Source organism: Micrasema longulum, unplaced genomic scaffold, assembly GCF_059751315.1.
Source record: "Micrasema longulum isolate JH-2025_06_02 unplaced genomic scaffold, ASM5975131v1 h1tg000097l, whole genome shotgun sequence".
NCBI classification, from domain to species: Eukaryota; Metazoa; Arthropoda; class Insecta; order Trichoptera; family Brachycentridae; genus Micrasema; species Micrasema longulum.
The window spans coordinates 2,210,022-2,231,824 of record NW_028277303.1 but is presented as its reverse complement, the minus strand read 5'-3'; the positions used below and the strand labels follow the sequence as shown (position 1 = coordinate 2,231,824).

The window sequence follows — 21,803 nt, the reverse complement described above, 5'->3', positions numbered from 1 at the left end:
GGCTAGATCTGGTGTTTGTCGTTTTTAATCTGGAATAATCTTTAAAATTTTCACCGATCACACTGAAACGCTTACTATTCTTACTATTTTATTTGTCAAAAACAAAATACGCATCCGAAATGGGTGAAAATCAATTATAAATATGCGTTCTAATCTAGTTAAACAAATAGGCTGCTACAATTACATATTTAGATTCAAAATTCAAATATATTAAAAATTCAAAGGTATTTTTTTATCAAACCTGGTACATATGGTCTCATTACACAATTTCGTACCTACATCCTCAGCTTTAACTTTCATGAATGAAATCTAGGTTTGAAATTTTAGCATTGCCTAGCTGTATATATATACATAATTTCACTATATTAAAAAACCAAAGCTATGGTGGCCAGCAGACGGAGAGGCATTAGCATCCATCTCACTATAGATGGTAGTGGGATAGAACAGATTACCCAATTTAAATATTTAAGATGCTGGCTAAATGACAAGTGGAATTCGGATTTAGAAATAAAGACCAGAAATGAGGTTGTGGGATCAGTGTTCTATAAAATGCAGAAACTATTGAGCAACCAAGATCTGAAACTAAGCACGAGATGGAGAGCAGTGTTGCTGCATGCAGTGGAGGGTTGGACTCTCAAAGTCTCAAGGATGAACAACATTGAATCCTTTAAGCTTTGGTTGTGCAGAAGAATGCTTTGAATCTGATGAATTGATTGTGTCTCCAATGAAGTGGTTTTAAGCATTACGAACAAAGAGAGGGAGTTACTGACCACCGTTCAAAGAAGAAAAACCTCATACTTTGATCACATATTCCATAATGAGAAATATGCCCTTCTCCAACTTATTATGGAAGGAAAGATAGAGGGCAGGTGGGGTATGGGACGAAAAAGAGCGTTGTGACTTAGAAATCTTGACAGTGGTTTGGTGTGCCGGATGCAGCAGTGCTGATTAGACTGGCCCAGGATCGTGATGAATTCAGAATGATGGTCGCCAACCTTTGGTAGGAGCAGCAAAAGAAAAAGTCATTTAAAAAAAAGAAGTCTAATTGGAAGGGGATTTCCTAGTGAGGAATACTTTATAAACTGAAAAAGAACAAACAAATTTTCTTACCGCATGTTGGTCATGGTGAAGGGAAACTCCAAATCATTGGGAGAATGCATGGTTACTCCGATTTCAATGGATCCAGCCCACTTGCTTATAATTTTTTCCAAACGAACTTCAAACAACTCATCAGCTTTGAGAGGGCGGTTAGTCAAGACGACACCGTTATTAAAGTCATCGGTAGCACTGAAATCAAGATTTTTCTTTTATAATTTTTTCAAGGAGGTTTTGTTAGATTTAAAGTAAACAAGAGGTACACATGATAAATTATTTGTATCTTCCTTTGTTTTGAATCCATACAATAACCTGACTAATGCTGACCAATCTATGGTAGCCAATCACACTAACCTCTACACCACAAGGAGGACTTGCCAGTCTGGATTCATTGGGTGATTTTAATGATTAAAAACAATGTTTATTTGTTTTTTTTGCACAACAAGCCAAAGGTCCAATTACGTAATCTTAGCTATTTTGCACCACGGAGACTGCCTTATTTAAATAACATCATCATTCCCCTGACAGCTCTAACTATATGTAATGATACATAGCATACTACATTGATGTGCCAAATCAAACTTATTTCTATTAAGATAAATTTTCAGGTGCCAGTCCGTGGACATTATTAAATGTTGCAGTAAAAACACAACATTATCAATGGTCGACTATGTCGGGAATTGAACCCGGACCACATACATGGTAAATATTTCAACAAACAGAGAACTTTGTATGAGAAACAAATATGAAAGTATGAAATTTACAGGGCTTATGCCTGTCATTTCAACGCAGGGAAGAATTATAGCAATACGGATGTTCGAATATAGGCAAAATGGTGAATGTTACATTGTGTGTAAAGTGGTCACATTGTCCGTCTTATGGTGTAGTAGTCAGCGCATTTGCCTACCATGCAAGAGGTCTTGGGTTCGATGATTGACATGAAGTATTTATTAAAAAAGGTGTTTTTACACTAGAATATTTCATTGTCCCTGGACTGGTACCTGAAGTGTAAGACTGATCATCTTACCTTCATGTGACAAAAATGATCAAGATACACTGCAATTAGTGTATCAATGCAGTGCCATATGCACCACTGCCTATGGAAAGGGAATGATGATGATGATTAAAGTGGTCAGTTAAACCAACCAATGACAGGTCATTAGCTTTATATTATGTATACGTCCATATTTACTAAAAGTTCTCTATGAATTACCGATCAAAAATTCCAATATTAGTAGTTTAAACAATATGTGATAGTAGTGTTAACAAACAAACTATCACACCGTTTTACTGTAGGGGTAGGCAGAGAAGACAGAATGCCATATCACTCCTCTTCCTCTTTATTCATACATCTCATAATATTCCGACTTTTGACATATTCATCTACAAGTATTTGTCAAATTTGCTCGTGCCATGTCTTTCTCAGCCTTCCTCGATTTCTGTATCCAATCGTTTTAGCCGTTCTTTCGCTGTCCAATCACTTACACACTACTACATATCCAAACCAACGCGGAACTCTTGTCTTGATTTTATCGACCATGCTTAAAGTCAGCCTTACATAATGCACGGATCTCGTCATTTATGCACCTATCATACCATAGTTTGACCACACAGAGATTGCAATTCAACAGCATTCAGCCTACTTTCACCCTTGCTTTTCCAATCCCATACTTCCCTTATATAAATAAGGGTCGGCGGCACCAGGACTCACATTAACATTTATTTGCCAAAGTTGGTTTTAGTGCACCGTTCCCCCTATTCCCAGCACTCACCCCCCTTTCGACATATTTCTCAGTATTTCCATCCCTAGTAAACATACGAAGTGTATCATTATGATTAATAAGTGTATGTATTAACTAAGGTCGGTGTGCTGTCTGTCCTCCATTGATGACTACTGCATGAGCACCACAGTTTGGGTGGAAGGCCAGAATGTCGCTGAAACCGAACCCACCATAGTTGGATGCACGGCGAGGTGGTGGGGGATACATATATGGACCTGAAACAATACACAGTTATTATTCACTACCTTCGCATAATTCATTACATTTATGATTATATGTAATTCATCATCATTATAAGACTCCAAGTAAATGGGACATACAGCCAGGAGGAGAAAGAAGTTTATTTACCGACTCACACAGTTCATTCAGTTACAGTAAAACACACTACAATTTTTAATATACAAATACAATTAAATCAAAATGTTAATTTTTTTAAATAACGACCTCGAGATGAGTTCTGGTCTATTTAAGTGATTGTTTAAATCTAGAAAGACTTACACCAAAAAGTTCAGATCCTGTCTCGAATTTACAATACAACATAATTGGGACATTGGTGCATGCAATCCATAGTTTGCGGTTTGCTGATCGGGGAGCAGCACATCATTATTTAGCAACTTACGGATCGGAACATTAAATGTTCCAGTTACAATGGTATATCAACTAAGCTATTTAAAAAAACCTAACAAGAAAATGAAGTCTATGTTGTTTCTACACTTTTGTAGACTTAAAATTTTTAATATTGACTCTATATCTCCATAAAAGTAGTCTTCCCTCTCAAGGCCAATCATCCATGCTACTTTTCTTAGACGATAATATTAAAAAATTAGGAGAGTAACGCGATTCAGGCTCATACAAAATATGAGTAATTTTGGTATGTGTATATATGGATAATCCATGCAAATTTATCCACATATACTTTGATTTTGTTTGAAATTCAGCAGAAAATGGCACAATAATTTGTGATAAGTACCCATTTATTATTTTTCCAACTTATTTTTTTTTCAAATAATACCTTTTGAGGATTCTCCAATCTCAAGAACATTCATAATATCCTCATGTTCTTCAAGATCTTCACCATCAGGATCCATGATGGAAACCTATAACAGAATATTGTTATGAAATAATTTAATCATTGTAAAATCCAAGTTTATTGTTGTAAAATCCATTGACTACAGAAATGTTTAATGACTTTAAAAAAAAATTTTTTAAGGAATAATCGGCTAAGCTTTTTATTCTAGAGGCTTGACAGCAGATGGAAAAGACAGAATATGGAAGGAAGTTATGAAAAGCACATCACAACACCCAGACAAATTGAGAAAAAAATCTTTCTTGGATTTCTTTCTAGTAACTGGCGGGAATCGAACCTGCGATGCCAGTTTCACGGTTAGTGGTCTAACCAACTGCGTCACGGCGCCTGTTAAAAATACATGTACATGAATTATATACCTGCAGTTGCAAATCACAATATTTGTAATGAATTAATATAGAATTGAAATAGTTAATTTTTGTGCTTTTTTTAATTGTTTTGGATAATCCACCAGTATCTGACTTATATCATCATAATGATCCCGACAAATAAGAAGTTTTTTTTATAAATTCCGCAATATAAAACAATGATTTAAATTTCGATTTTTCTTTTAGTTTTGAAAATCATTATATTAGCTTAATTATTTCATTGCAAAAAATATATCACCGCCATTGATTATCCTTTCGAGTTTTTTTAGAGATGATTAAAATATAATTACAAATATTAAATGCAATTTTCTTATAAGGGGGGTTATTTACCCATGTCAAAGCAGCAAAATCCATAGTTGAATGTGTACAATACGATAAATAAAATAAAAAATTTAAAAAAATATTCTGAGTAAGGTTGAATTGTACATTTTTTCTTAAAAACAAATAAACATTAATATGATTCATTTCATCTAAATCTAGAAACCTAGCTTATGACAAGAATTGTATAATATCCTAGTTAGTTTGGAGCAATACATTGTCAAATTATAGAGTGAGTCAGCAGTTATACCCACGAACAGGCTATGCCTTTGTGGGATTTTTTGTTTACTATTTTTACCGTTAATATGTATATAACTATGTAATTATTCTTTATTTTTTTTACTACTCTGTTTTACCTCTTATGTACCTATATAGTACAAAAAAAAATTTAAAACATGGGGTCTATAAGTAAGTATATAGCACTTATATAAGTTTTTAATAAATTAATATTTGTAAAATACCTTTACTGTCATTCCATACAGGTCCACAACACCCCAAACTTGTTGGTTTATTTTGGAGACAGCAACACCTTGGTCCAATCCATTGATGTAATAATGAAGATTACCATTCCCTTTGCGAATAAGACCAACTTTATCTCCCGCCTAAAATATAAATAAATATTTTTTATTTTTTTTATTAGTTAGGGCAACCCATCCTAACAATGATGAGTTGCGCCATAATAAGTGCTTTAAACATTAAAAAAAATATATATTTTTTAATTTTCCAAATTTATATCATTTAAAACAATAAATTTGAAAAAATTAAAAAATACTTCTGAGGATAGTACGACCAGACATGAGATGGACAATATTAAATTATTATTCTGTCAATCAGTTTTGAGGTGACTTCAATAAAAATAATAACTATTCAAATTGTTATACCGGTGGTTGGAAGAAATTGCCACATGTCAATAAATCTGCCAATGTACAAGAATCATGTTTGTACAAAAAGTTCAACAAATATAATAGGAAATAACAGTAATTTTATCAAGTTTCTCATTTACTTATACATAACTAATTTTTCTACTTTTGATATTCTATAATATAACCATTTCCCTATCCACACCTAGTGGTGCATAGGGAACTGCATTGGTACACCAAGTGCAGCGTATTTCGCTCATCTGTTACATGAAGGTAAGGTGATCAGTCTTACGCTTCAGGTACCGGTCCAGGAACAATAAAGTATTGCAGTGTAAAATGACCATTTAAATCAATATTTCACGCCGATCCTTCCAGAAATTGAACTCAGGACCTCAAGTATGGTAGGCACATGCACCAACCAGTACACCATGAGGCGGACTTATCTCCACTCGATTATCTTTTACAGGATTTTTACATAAGGGTAGAAAAAGCTCGCCCAGGATTCTGATTCTATTTCATACACAGAACTGTATTCTTCATTCGCCTGGACATAGAAATACAAAGGTTTTTTTAAACATAGAAAAAATGGAATCATCATGATTAATGATTAAAACAGCATACTGTGAAAGAATATGCCATTTTTGTGATGGAGGTAAAATGAAATTTTAAAAAACTTATTTGCCTGAAGTTGGTCCAAATTGAAATTTCCATATTCCCTTCGAGTTCCTCTGCCGTTAGTCAGAATTCCACATCCTGACATCATAATAGTGCCGGAACGCATGTTGGTCATGGTAGCAGGAAACTCCATTGCACTAGGATTGTGAGTTGTCACACCAACCTACCATGTGTAAGGACAATCATTACTAAACAATCACAATCAAATTATTCAATGATAAATAACAAGTTTTGTTTTATAAAAATAATAATATATTTTTGCGATATAAAGTTCTTATTTTTAAGTTACACATTTTTTGTATCTTCTATCCACTCTAAATCATATATTTAGTTGCTATTAGTTGTATTATTTTTTATTGAAATGTGTTATTTTTTAATAAATATATGTAACAAAATTCTTAAAAGTTGGGAAAGGTTTTACTTATAGAGTTTTATCAAAAAATATTATGTACAATAAACACCAATGATATGTTCATTTTTTAAACTTTTTTAAATATTAATCAATTAAATAAATATTTCACCTATTTTTAATTTAACCAGTAGGTATTATAGTTTTGCTTGATGCATTTATGTATTTTCAAACTGGTAAATATACAGATAAAGTTATAAAATAAAATGTATCCATATGGGTAATATACGGTATTGGGTATGTGGATGGCCCAATGAATATTGTTATGCATAAAACGCTTTATAGTAAAATTATAATTCTCATTTGAGTCCTCTATTTCCAAATCCGATAATTAAGATTGTCTTTTTTAAGGACCATTAATTTAGTTTTATTATAGAAATCCATATGGTTTTAAAGATAAAGTACACCATAAATGTCCTTTCCCCTGGCTTGCCCCTTCTCCAAATTTTGATATTCAAACATAATTTATTTTATCACTAGTGTTAACCCATTATTCTTCTTATCAGCCCGTTTCTCTCCACTTCTTTTCCAAAAATTTCCGTGTTTTTCTGTCTGGGGCAATCTGTTTCCACCCATGTCCCACGAATTCGACTATGTCGTCAGTCCATCTCCTCGGTGGTCTCCCTACTCTCATTTATTTTGGTAGGGTCTCCGATTCAGTATTCTGGGGGCCCACCTATCATCTTCTTGTCTCGCCGCATGACCCGCCCACTGCCATTTTTGTCGTCCCACTCTTTCTGCAATATCAGTCACCTTCGTATGGTGTCTTATCTTCCCATTATTAATTACATTATATAATCAAAGTTGAATACTTCCTACAACTGTTAAATGGAAGAGCTTTTCATTTAACAACCATAATCATCAATAATTTTTAATTTTATTTGTAGCCCATGAATTTATTAACTCCTCCCTTGGCATTTTTTGGCTTCAAATATTTTCCCTAAAATTACTTGCGGAAAAACTGCAAATGGCCCTGTAGTATTCGCAATCAATTTAGCTACAAGACACGGTATTGTGCTTTTCTGCACAAACAAGCACTGCTTTCAGCCAGTTGATCTTAGCAAATGGCGTATGGGGCCAGTTGTTGATGTCTTTATCAATCCTGTTAAATCACATTTATTTCATATTCATAAATAAGGACGTACAACTAATGTCAATGAGTAGATTTGATGTGAATAAAGATTGTGTTAATGTTTTCTTAGAATTTTAAGTTATGTTTAAATTTGTCACTCCCTTGGCATCTTTCCGCTGGCTTCTTTAGTGCTAGGGAAGATACATACATACATATGAACCAGTGATATACTTTTTCTACAAATGAAGTAAAATTATTAATGTTAAATCAGTAAGAAGTTTAAGTTTGTTTTGATTTATTAGTTCAGGTTACATTCAATTTATCTGTTTTTAGTTCATCCAGTTGGATGTTGTATAAAGAGTAACTAAATAAAATATTATTATAATTTGTATGTCATATTCCAAGATTTTATGATTCCTAATTAATAATTATTGTTTTTTTTTTAATACATATATTAAGGTGGTTCGTCAAATGTTTAATACTACTAAAAACACCATTAACTTAACTCAATTTGTGCTGGTTTAACCAATTAAATTATTCGTTTTGAATTTACCTTAAATTATAACTTATAAAACTTATTGGTTTTAATTTCATGTATCACTGATGATACTATTATTATATTAGTCCTTATAAAATAACATCTAATTAAATTTGACTTGTTCTTTCAAATAGGTATGTTTAAAGCGATAGTCATTTGTTTTTAGTTCAACATAATGATTGTAATGAAGATTATTCACAGTGTCTGATTTCATATAAAAGTCAACTTTATAAACAGATATTCATTACATGTCACTTCCCTGGCCAATTTGGCACTACGCTGTCGACGGTGTCATTCTTTTGGCAGGCGATTTCACCCTGGACTTTATAAATCACACAAAACTTGATGCATTGCAATGGCCAGCTTAGAACTAAGATTTGAATAGTGCCTTGTATTCACATAATCAATATAAAGTGTGTACAATTTATTTTTACCTGGGGGCAAAAGTTCATAGACCAAATCCTAATACCATATATTTATCCATATATGAAACTCATACATCAAAATTAACCTCACCTCAATACTTCCACTCCATTTATTTACGAGGCAATCAATCCTGATTTCAAATAATTCATCATCATACAGGTAACGATGAGTCATAACTACTCCATTATTGAACTCATCAAGAGGGTGCCGGCGTTGAGCAGATCTGTAATGTTTAATAATTCAAATGCTCAATATATTTCAAACAGAAAAATCTACCAACCGTAGAAAATTTTTAAACATGAATGGCATCATTTTTAGGATGCATTTTCCTAAAAGTAGGTACATATATTATTGTGGCCAGCGATTCAATTTTACGCGATAATTATCCCTGTCAAGAAGGGATAAATTAAATCTATTTATGACGGCACATTTAATGGAATTCTTCTTCGCCCAGAGATGGTGGGCATCGTTTTCGCTCGGTCGGTATAACCGCGCCTGAGGAAAATCCGAGTCGTGCGAACAGAGAAAAACACGGACTTGACAATGTTGGTTCTCTCTGACTTGTTCTTCAAGATTTTTATCGCTGCATTGTGCTTATCAAATCCATACAATTCACCACATTGAAGTTCTTAACAAAAAACGGATCAAAACAGATGCCATTGGATATTCAAAGGTCAGTTTTCTTTATCCTTTTTTGACGGGTGATGATTTGTCGTGTTTTGAACTGCTGACAATAAATATTGTATGACATTTTCTATTGAATATGAAAAAGGGCATATAAAATTGAAGTACTATTTCCACGTACTGGAATTTATTATGCATAAAATAGTCCTTCGAGCTGGATATATATTAATACATCCTTAATATTTAATTCATGAATTCTTTCCTGCGGTATTATAAACTATTATAGAGTATTTATTTATTTTAAACTTCTTGTTCAAAATAAATACACATTAGAGGAGTATTTGCTAAATTAAATATCTTCCGACCAACCAAAAACAGACTGGTGTAAGTTGGCCTTAATTTGTATTTTTATTACAGCTATTTTTAGTGGGCAGATAGAGTTTGTACAGTTTACGATGCATTACAGAATAATTCTGTAACATTTTTAATGCTGAGGTAAGAAATGCATAGAATGCGGGATCAGGTGAGGAGTTTGGAAGGAGAAATGAAGAGGATCCTGGAAAAAATACAAATTGAATTATGGGAAATTAGGGTTCTAAGGATATATTGTAATAATTTTATAGGGGTTTAAGGTGATCAGAGGTGCATTTTTTACATGAAGACCTAGTTCATTTCAGGATCTGGCACCTTAAACAAAAAAGGAATTGCCAAAGAATTATATGCCGAAGAATGGAAAGTGTTCTCTCCTGAGACTGATATGATCAGAAAGATAAATGAAGTTTTCAACACAATATTTAGGGTGGTTAAGAATGTTGCAAAGTGTTGTGAAGATTTGCAAACGATATTAGCATAACACAGAGAAGACAAAAGGACATAAATATGAAGACAGTTTTTTTTTTGGTCTTTTAGAGAATGAATTCATTAAACATTATGACATGGTGTATTCAGTTTTTTTTCATTCCAATTTAGTACAGCTGGTTGGCGCAAGGTTTTTAAAAATTCATTCAATGATTGGGCTAGGAAATTATAGAGAGTACAAAAGTCCAATTAAAATATCTCAAAGCATGCATATAATAATGTAAGTAAGTTTATTAAGATCTGTAAAATTACCTGCGACTAGCACTTAGTTTTACTAAACTACCAGTTCTCTTATGAAATCGTAATTTATCTTCATGTGTTTTAGCGGGTTTTTCTGAAAGAATAAAAATATGTATTTAATGGAATACTCATATTTGGTTTTGTTAGTTTTTTGGTTTTGTAATTCCCCATTAACCACTTGAATACTAGAGCGTAGATCTCAGCTCTCAATTTCGGTACTCATTGAGTGCCGGAACTGAACTCTGGGCTACAAAATCTTCAAGAAAAATTCGCCTTATTTTCCTTATTATTATAGACTTTAGGGCCTAAAACGTAGAAAAGATTTTTCGTACTACTTTCCGAATATACATCGGTCATCAAATAACATCGTTAGCGTCATCACAACAGTGCCAAAAACTGCATTCAACAGATTACAATTTAAAGGTTTAGTGTTTTTCAATTTTGAGAGATAAAAAATGTTTTTTCAGAAAGATATATATAAAGGAAACTATTTGTTCATTATTGATTGTATTTAGGGATAGATTCAAGTAATAAAATCGCCACTATAGTCAATATTTTGATAGTTTTATTCAAATGAAGTGACAGTGGAATAAATTGTGGGCTTTTTTATAAAAAGTATTTAACCAGAGGATTTATGCCAATTTATAGAAAATTTTGTAAAGATTTTAGAAATACATTATACTTGATATAATAAAACAAAATTACGATTTTTACAATCAAATCAACACAGTAAGCAGGTAGATTGGTTTGAAAATGCACGCCAAAGACTGAAGAAGGTGCCCATTTTATCCAGTATTTGTGTAAATATGTACTGTTTTACTACTTTTTTGATAGCCTGTATATCCTACATTGGTTTTTTTAAGACACAGCTTTGTGATGCAGTCTTTGAGTTATTCGTTTTTTCTAAGACAAAATACAAACTTTGAGTTATCATTCTAAGAATGTTGTGTTATTTATTTATTTTGTTCATTAACGCCCAAGGGACACTTACAAAAAAATAATAAAATACATGCTAACATACTTAAAAATAAAACACAAAATATACAGAAAAAAGATATGAAATTAGTTAGATCAGTTAAAAATTTAGAAGAAAATATAATAAAAAAGTTATATATAGTAAAAAAATAAATTATAATAACGAAGGTAATAATGAAAAAAACAATAAGCATATAAAAATGCATAAGTTAAAAAAATAAGTTCTGAAAAACAAAGTTAATAAAGTGTTACTGTAGCAAGAAATAAAAATGTGAGTAAAATTATTATCAAGCCAGCATATTATCGCGAAAAAATAAGAAATAGGAAAATATACAAAATGCATAATATATTTACAATTATAATCTTATATAGACATCATTACAGAGTTAAAAGCACGTAAATATACAGTTTATATATAAGGGCCAACCAAGAATTGCGATTATGTTCAGTTTTTACTTAAAAATTACGATAGCAAAAAAAGGTTTAAAAAATCAGGCAAAATGCTCGGCAGTTGGGGTTTTTTGCAATTTGAAACATTTTGCATTCGAGCAGTTAAATATAAATGAGATATTGAAAGCATTACCATCATATTTAAAACAAACGTATACTAATTACCTTTTGGAATAGCCCCTTGTGTGGTAGTGTCTGCCCTTGAAGGACGATTACATTCGAAATTCATTTCGGATAGAATTTCGAACTTAGAAAAAATTTTGTCGGCAGAAATACGTGACACACGTTCGAAAGAAGATTCTTGAAACTGAAAGTCAAACAGTTTAAAAAGGTCAGAAGAAAACAATACAATTAAATCAAAAGATAAAAAAGTACATAGAAGAAATAAATTTAAGAGAAGATAGACAAGTGAATATACTTATAATTAGAACAATGCTTTGGGATTTGCTCTATTTTACTCAAATAAACAAGGTATTTGGTACCTTGATATCAAAGATATTTCAAACAACGGGATATATTGTGATACCAAAACTAGTACTAAAATTTTGAACAATGCTTCCAAAAAGTGACATCTAAAGCGTTTTAGTAATTGTTGATAAAATTCTTAAAATCTCTTTGTGTTCCATTAAATCACATAAAAATGCTTCAAAATAAAACAGTTAATGTGTAAATTTTCCTAAAAAGCCATTAATATTTATTTTCAAAAATGAAAAGTATACAACACCAAAACAAAATTGACATACCTAAAAAGTTGTATTTATTTATATGTATGCCAAATGCTCATGGATTGAAGAGATTGAATTTTGGTGGCGAAAAAATACCGAGACTGATACTACAAATGAACATTTTAAATTATTATTTTAGAACTAGACACGCTATCAAAATTGATTTAAAAATCAGTCTATGAAGTTAGTACTCGTATCTCAATTTGCTAATTATAAAATAAAATTAACCTTGCTATATATTGACACTTGATATGCCAAACCACACAAATCTATAACACCATACACATTTTGTGGAAGGTCTCTTGCGGCTACTCCTAGATTCCTTCCATTCACAGTATACTCTAAGTTGCCCTGAAATTGCAAAATATTTATTACATAATATAAAGGGAGCAGCTTAAAGTTAGTAAACTGAGCATTATCAATTATTATATCAATAAATCATTATCAATTTATTTATTGCAACATAAAACAATATTTAAGATAATATTGGTAAAATAATAGGGTATTTTCACGTTTTTTTTTTATTTTGCAAAAAAATAGAAAAAAAAATTACAATGGTAACTGTACAGTTTTTATTTTTTTATGTCCACGCGTTAATTTTTCAGAGCGGTTTAAAAACGTATACTTTGAATTGGCGCCAAAACGAACATTCGGTTGCCGTATGGGCTTGTGACGTCACGCGTTACGAATTTGACTGACCGTTCAAACAAATTCATACGAATTTGTATAGCCTACGTGTTGTTTTTGTTGTAATTGGTTGTTTTAACTAATTAACGCGCATTAAATGTCTTTAGTTATAAGATACAAGTACTGTTTAATTCCGATGTGCACAAACACTACGGTGAAGACGCAAAATAAAGCTTTTTTCACCATTCCTAGTACCTAATGAAAAAATGCAGAAAAAATGGTTTAACGCATTTGAACGTTATGAAACGAGATGTTAAAAAAAACAAACCACTATTCTTTTTTTCCGTAGGTCTTGTTCAGTACAAAATACTATATTTTATGGTGTAGACTGTAGACTATAAACATTTACTAACAGTAGGTACTGAAATTAGCACTTATAAAGCTTGACAGGTACTACAATACTTAAATAGTTTATTCTTTGAACGTTATTGTTTATATTTGTATTATATTTCTGTACTTATGTTACTTAGTTTAATTTGTGGAACTGTTGGTTTTCTATATGAATAAAAAATTAAATTACAAAAAAAATCCTGTATGAAAACCTACCTTATTTATTTGTGAAATTTATTGCATTTACAAAATGGCAACTGACCTTGAGATGCTGGACAGTCTTCACACTTGCAGGAATCTATTATTTCCTAGACTTCATCGCAAATCAACGTCACCAAGTACGATTTGGTTCTAACTTTAAGTTCTGCTGGGGTGACTCGACCTTTTACCATTCAAATATCACCCGTCCGTTTTACTTGAATGTAATCTATGGCACTGTCTCCGTAATTTACCCTAGCTGATATATTAATAAGTAAATCACATTTAATAAAAAAAGGCATTAATACGCACTCGAGCAACAGAGATGTTTATAAGCAATGGTATTTTATGGATTATGTTGTGTCAAAGTCACGTTACTTCCCTTTTGCATTAAATGTACGCTAAACAATATATTTATAGTACATGCAAATAATACAACTATTTGAATGAATACATTCTGGAAGCAAACATTATATATTTGCTTACCTTACGGCCTTTACATTTCTATACTCGAACTTAAAAAGTTTGTATTGGATGAGAAAAAAATACCCATCATGATTATATCTATTTTGGGCAAGTTATCGGACTTTCCTTGTAAAAAACCAATTTTAGTCATAATGCTATGGATGTTTATAAATGAAAACAAAAAAAAAACAAAGGAAAAGATGAAATTTAACTAGAAAAAACAAATAAAAAGCCACAAGCCGCCCGCGTCGGAGTATCTCAGTATAGGATTTGAGTGAACGTAGGATATATAAGTCACGCGTGACGTCATCAACCCTTTTGGCCAGTTACGGGCCGTTTTATTTCTATCAAACTTTAAATAGGAAATTATAAATGAAATCATTCGTTTCAGATTTTGATAGTAATATGGTTCGAATGGTAAAAATATTCTTTAAATACTGAATACATTAAAAATCATATCCCCAGTTTATGAAAATACCCTATTACAATAATTTATATCATTTTGCACTATATTAAGCCAAGACTTTATTAGAGCACCCAGACTTATGAAAAATCACATATGATGGAAATGTTAGATATTTTATAAATGAAATACATATTACGTAAATCAAATGTTTATTTTTGATTGTAAGATGTAGAAAAATAGCTTTAATGAAGCACAAATAAAAAATACATGTGATCTCAATGGGATTCGAACCATCACTCGTGGGACAAGCACCTTAGCCATTACATTTCATGGTATTTTATTCCACCCGTCGTATTTTATTCCCTTCCCGTACATTACTTATGCTGGAAAAATGGAAATCGTCTTCTGGTATAGTGGAATTTGAACCTCGGACCTTTGGCCCGTGAGTCGGCAATACTACCACAAGACCACAACCCGGTTCGTGATGGACTGGAGAAGTAGACCAATTCTCTTTGACCGAATGTTGTGTTCATTTTGATTGCTTTTGCAGCATCAGAGTGGATTGTCTAGTAATTTTAGTAATTGTGTTTTGTGTCATAAATAAATAACTTTTTTGAATAATTTTTGCATGCATACATTAGTAAAACTTTTGCATAAATTTGGTTTAAAGTCATAACATTAAGTTCTTAGTTCATGTCGAGGGAGCTTTATGTATATGTATATGCTACTAAAATAAAAAATAAATAAATAACAGCGCTTTTGAACGTTTAATGTTTAATAACCTTTGTTTGTGTCGAGGGAGCTTTATGTATATGTATATGCTACTAAAATAAAAAATAAATAAATAACAGCGCTTTTGAACGTTTAATGTTTAATAACCTTTGTTTGTGTTAGACACATGCGCACAGGGTATTAAATATTGGAATGGACTGTTCATTATTGCTTACTTGCAGTTCGTCAGCCGGTTCATTTGTAATATTTTTATTTAACTATTTTATTATATCCCAATACAAAAAATAAACACAAAAAACGAGAAAAGGAAAATCAAGATTAATAAACTAGATGTACTTTGTCAGTTTACTGCATTTCCAAATAGTTTAGATAGAACTGGGAATATCAAATAATACCGCTAGCGCATAACATCCATCAGTAATGTTTTTTTTTTATTTCTTTCTTTTTCGAAATGTTTACCAGAGATTATTTTTGCATGTTTAAAAATATTGCAAAATTAAACAGATGTATTACCTTGTAGGTTCTCACTATCCCAACAGTATCACCTTCCTTCATGGAATTAATATTACCTCCATATCGAACACCATTAAGACTTTTATTGTTGGCCACCCAATCTCCGAATAGAAACTGCAAAAACAATAATGCGTGCTTTTAACTCTTTACTGTTTAATGCTCAATGTTTATTTTTTAAATTTATTAATAATTTAAAGTCACTGGATTTTCACTCGTCCATGCGCTCAGTAGCTGCAAGACTTGCTGTTATCTGACTCCTATTTTTAGTTTCACTAAAACTCTAAACTTCATTGTCAAATTAAAAAAATGTAAATGGGGGCTAGATTTCTTACTGTCCATGCACTCTGTAGCTGCAAGACGTGCTGGGATATTGATTTATTTTACAGCGCCCTTAAGGTGGTTTTCACAAAAATGGCGCTATATAAATTATCCAAATACAAGCAAATGCAAACCATACATTCCACTACATTATTTGCAACAATTTATAGACAGAAAAGTATTAGTATCCATTTTGCATACATATAAGTATTTTTATATTAATTTTAAAACTATTTCATTAAAAATTATCCGCATTTTTGTCACATTGAAATAAAATGAAAATTACTGAAAAAAACAGAACAGATTTTAGAAATGAAAGTCTTTAAATAATAAAAATATGTTATATGTTTAAAAATATAAATAAAATAAAAAAATCGAATTTATACCTTCACATAATTATAGTTAATTATTTTTTACAATAAAGGCAAACACTTTCCAAAAACTTTTGGCTTGTAAACAGATTATTGTAAAAAGACATTATATGTGATGTATACAGAGAAAATATTTAAAAACAGAAAAAATCCTTAGGTAACATCTATTATATTACATATTTGATATAAATTAATAAATACTATTTGATATTATTTCATTGCATGAAAGCAGACACTGTAGGCAGGCAAAAATATCTGAAAACTAAAAAATTATAAAATAATATCCAAACCTAATACAATTAAATCAATAACTTACATGTTTATAATAAATGTTTTTTACGTGTGGGTATAAATAAATATGACATACCCAGGTATCTGCAAATTTATGAAGAGCCTCGACGGATTTTGGAAGAACTGGTGTAGAATTTGGATCTAGAGTTGTTACTCCCAGTTTCATGATATGGTTTCGATGACCTTCATTCTGTGGACATTAAAAACATATGGTTTATTTATTTGAAACAAACTCCATATGTTGAGCTAAAATATATGAAAGAGGTACATACAAATTTATAAATAAAAAACTGTAAAATGTCATCCCACAAATTTAAAAAAGTTTTTAGTTAAAAAGGGATTAAAATCGAAATAAACAGAGTTTAAATTCAATGTAAAAATTAAACAGACATGAGCAAATAAAATTCATATGAAATCTGTGAGCTATTTTTATCCATGGAAGCCACAGGTGATCGTTTTAATAATGTGACGAGTCTTGCATTTAAACTGACTGTTTTAACTTTTAAATACCTATGTACAGTCTGTCGTTTACATTCAGAAGATATTTACTTCTTTTCTATAGTTGGAAACCATTTATTACAATAAAAAGTTATATTTTTCTTCAAAGGAAAACAATGGATGCTTTAGATATTTAGTGAATTAAATCATTACTTACCTTCTTGATTATACGAATGTAGAAGCGAAAATCATTAGTTAATGGATATCCACTGAACAAAAGAGTATTTTGGTTGACATGGGGTACTTTTTCAGCCGTCAGTCGAGCATTCACCAGTTTGATATTCTCGCCACAATTCGGATGGAAAAACATAGTTTTGCTTTAAATGCAATAGAAAATTGTTTTCACAGCATCAATAGACTTAAAAAAACCGAAAAAGGACTGAATTTGTTCGAAATGTCGTCTTATGCCACAACCGGGTACCACTGGTAATAAGCTGTTCGACGGCTCCGCGACCCCAGTTCCCCGGGGATTATCGGAAAACGTAATACACATGAAGTACATACGTACAAAACCCCTTGGTTAGAATCACGGAATTCTGTAAACTTCCATTGCCGTTATAATTTTAATTATTGATCTTCCCATTTATTGCAGGCGCATGACAGCTTCCAAGCGTATTATTTATTTGTTATATTATCCATAGATACATGCAAATACCTATGTGTCAAAATAATTGTCAATCGTGTCTATGAAACAAAAGTACACCAACATTGTTTATGCCTTGGCCACTTTAGTACTGCCGGTGGCAAACTGGAATTACGGATCATCTATGGTTTGCATCATCAGACATTTCTGACGCGATTGTCTTACCGACTCGAATATTTTTTTCTATTGATTGTGCTTAAACCATACAATAATTATAAAAATGATTATGAGTGATAAAATGTTAATAATCCTGTTTGTAAATAAGCTTTTAAGGACAAGAAAATAAATGGAAAACCAATGATTTCATTCCAAAATTAGTTCGTAGTTGCTATTGTTCCAGAGTCTGACCAAAAAGTTTATACTTATATTTTTATTACTAACTCAATTTTACATCTGAAAAAGCCTAAAGCTTTGTGTATAGTTGCGAAAATTATACACTATTATAATATTCTAGGACAGTGTTTTTCAACCTTTTTTAATGTGCAATCATTATGCGACCCCTATAACATAAAAAAACTGGCGACCCCCCTGGACCTTAATTTGATCACATTACTATTATGCCATTGACTTTAACGATAGTGTATTTAATTTTCTTTCCACCAAGAACATATAATTAATTGAAAAATCGTGTGCAAGGTAGGGATGGGGACAGCGAGCTATTAGCACCTTGGCCTGTAAATCTTATAAATCAGTGGTGGCAAAACCATGGCGCATGCGCCAAACGTGGCGCATTGAACGATCACAGGTGGCGCATTGCATTATTGTGGCCATTATTTTTAAACAAGTGCCATGACGTAAATTAATTAATTGAATTCCGTGATTGAGGTATTCATTTTACTCTCATAAGCGAAGCAGTTCCTATTACTATCTTTATTTTACAACTCTAAACGTGAACGTAATAAAGTTTAAAAAATTCGAGTTGTACTGCACATCTGACCTTGTATGTGAAAAAAAAATGACGCATGGTATACAAAATGCTGGCCACCACTGTTATAGATCTTGTTATTGATGGCATGCTTAAAATTAAATTCAATTCCCATAAGATCAACGCCTTCAGGTCGAAGAGAAAAGATTTTTTATTTTAAATACGTTTTCTTCAATGGTGGAGATTTTCTTTTGAATAGACGACTTCGATTAGAAAACGATTTGGTTATTTTCTTCTCTAAAATAGAACCACAATTTGAAAAATTCTTAAAAATTATAAGGCATAGCTATCGCACTTGAATTATTGTATTATACGAACTAAAACCCTAGCTTTTTGGGAACCTACTTGCGATCGCAACCACCCAAGTAAGGTTTTGCAGCCCCCCTGGAAGTCATGACCCATAGGTTGAAAAACACTTATTTGGGTAGACCTAATATTTCTTGTTATATTAATAATAAACAATTAAAATATTATGGTATCTTCACCTTTATTTGGTTCCTTTACAATTAGGAATAGTAAACAGATATTTATTTTATTATAAGCATATTTTCCAAAAAAATGTTGCTGTGTTCTATTTATTTGATTTGTAAAAATGTTTGTAATCCACATTGTAATGCAACCCTATGGCAGCCATTTTTCCAGCGCTAAAGCCGGCTGGAGCCTTTTATCAAGGTGGTGCTGCTATAAAACACAAAAAATATATGATATGGAATATGGTTTATGGTAGCAGGTTGCTATAGTAACCACCAGGATAGCAAAAAGCGGCAAATTCAAAATATTTATTATGTTTTTATATTCAATATGTAAATAGAAATACGTTCTCATTAATTATTTGTATCTCTAGAATAGCATACATTTGTTAAATAAGTTTCCATGATATACTTTTGTTGTAAAATAAGTATTATCAAGATTTTGGGTTTTTTTCTTAATAATGCATATCATTATTTCGATTTTTATTTTATTTCCAATTTTTGTTATTTTAATTTGAATATCTATATATTTTCAAATTGTTTAAGGCTTATTTGATTTTTCTGCCTTGTTTTCTGTATTGTAATATTGTTTTGCTCCCGTTTAACATTTATAAATATTGTATACCTTCGGCTAATATTACCAAGAATGGTATTTTAAAATGTGATTCAACAAAAACACAAACTTTCAAAAACATACAATCTGTAGATATTTGTTGATACAATTTGACAAGAAAAGACAGAAGAAAAACATGCATTTAAATTTGGCATATGACATATTATTATATGTAAGACGAATTATTCTTGTACAACAAAAGTTTTACCTGCGTATTATTAAATATTGTTAACTAAAATGGATTTCTAGGATATTATTCATAAAAGTTGAGAAAGCATAATGATTTAAATGTGTCTATCTTTTGCTATTTCGGCAGTACATATATATATGTTATATTCCTGACACGCAGCTCGGCTCACGTCGCGATGCAGGTACTAGAGCCAGATATGTAGTATGTTGTATGGCACGTATAGTATGTTGCATTTCTTGAAAATGGAGGCAGTTTGAATATATCCCGATGTCCTAGTTTTTATTTGCATTTTATTGATGATTTTATCGGGTTTTTGGTGGTTTATTTCTGGTAGTGCTTGTTATAATTTATGTAAAAACTTTATTAGTTTAGCCGTGTGTTTATTATTGCAACAATCATTTAAAATTATTTTTATGTAAATATTTGCATTGTTTTTGTGTTTGTGAACTTATTTTTATTCATTGTGCTTTCTGGTTTTGTTGTTTATAACACGCTCATAATAATAATTTGTAAATACATTGTGTCATTATTTGTTTTCGGCCGATTTTATCATGTTTTGATAAAAGGCCTCAATGCAGGGAAAAAAATATACATGTAATTAAACTGAAAAAAATATGAGCTTCACAAAGAAACATACTTTGCGTTGGCGTTGGTGCCATAGAACTATTTCCTTCCTTTAAACAAGATAATAATTTGTTTGGTATTTTTTAAATCCCTTTGCTAACCTGCAATATTAAATGGTAAGTGGATTGCAAGACTAAAAATGAATTTTTCGGACTTTTATTTTTGATTTTTCACTGAGTTACTGATGTGCAATGAAACTCCAGCCCCGTTCAATTTACCCGAATGAGTTTCACCTCTAAGCGTGACGGATCAAACTCACTCAATGTCTAGCAAAAGGTGTGTCCGCGGGGCATCGTTTTCACTTAAGAATGACACAAATTATTATTATTGTAATTAATATTCTTGTTGGAATAATTTATAATTTAACGAGAAGTTTAAAAATAATGATTTTTTATGGCTTTTAGATCAATTTTTGAAAACATTTGAAATGGGTACTAAAAATAAAGATTTATTTCAAGATTTCTATTCCTATCACCTCAACTAATAACTACGAGTACATTTACGAATGCTATATCAGAATCGGTTGATTGAAACGACGGAGAAACGTCATCTAACTGATACAGTTTATACCGACTTTAGTAAGGCCTTTGATAAGGTTTTCCATATAATCTTAACGCATAAATTACATTTATTCGGAATATCTGGCGATATTTTAGAATGGTTCAAAAGTTACTTGTCATCAAGAAAAAAATAGGTAAAAGTATTCGGTTATTCAGTTTGAGGCGTCCAGTAGAATACCCAAGGGTTCTCATCAGGGTCCTGTATTGTTTTATTTATTTGTGAACAATATTGTATCGATATTCGACGGAGTAGATGTTATTTTATTTGCTGATGATCTGACAATCTCAATGACCATTACCTCTTCTAGTGATTGTGAGACTCTTTAATCTAACCTTGTAAAACTAAATGATCGGTTTAAAAAAAACAAGATTTTTTTAATGTTGACAAGTGTGCTATAACGTTTACTAAAAACAAAAACCCAGTGTTTTTTTTTGCTATAACATTAATTTTATTGATCTATTAATAGT

General features: G+C 31.3%; 1 protein-coding gene across 1 annotated transcript in view; it reads right to left on the bottom strand.

Annotated features, from left to right (window-relative positions):
* Neurl4 (neuralized E3 ubiquitin protein ligase 4) overlaps positions 1 to 17,953 on the bottom strand; it is a 47,725-nt gene extending 29,772 nt beyond the window's left edge. The window contains exons 1-12 of the mRNA XM_088236588.1: positions 17,468 to 17,953; positions 16,889 to 17,002; positions 15,833 to 15,946; positions 12,730 to 12,852; positions 11,942 to 12,083; positions 10,364 to 10,445; positions 8,720 to 8,852; positions 6,192 to 6,347; positions 5,111 to 5,251; positions 3,889 to 3,973; positions 2,953 to 3,091; positions 1,111 to 1,287 (exon numbers count right to left, since the gene is read on the bottom strand). Of these exons, the coding sequence (XP_088092714.1) occupies positions 1,111 to 1,287; positions 2,953 to 3,091; positions 3,889 to 3,973; positions 5,111 to 5,251; positions 6,192 to 6,347; positions 8,720 to 8,852; positions 10,364 to 10,445; positions 11,942 to 12,083; positions 12,730 to 12,852; positions 15,833 to 15,946; positions 16,889 to 17,002; positions 17,468 to 17,620 (1,559 nt within the window). The 5' untranslated portion in view covers positions 17,621 to 17,953. The remainder of the gene's footprint in view (positions 1 to 1,110; positions 1,288 to 2,952; positions 3,092 to 3,888; positions 3,974 to 5,110; positions 5,252 to 6,191; positions 6,348 to 8,719; positions 8,853 to 10,363; positions 10,446 to 11,941; positions 12,084 to 12,729; positions 12,853 to 15,832; positions 15,947 to 16,888; positions 17,003 to 17,467) is intronic.
* Positions 17,954 to 21,803: the final 3,850 nt, after the last annotated feature.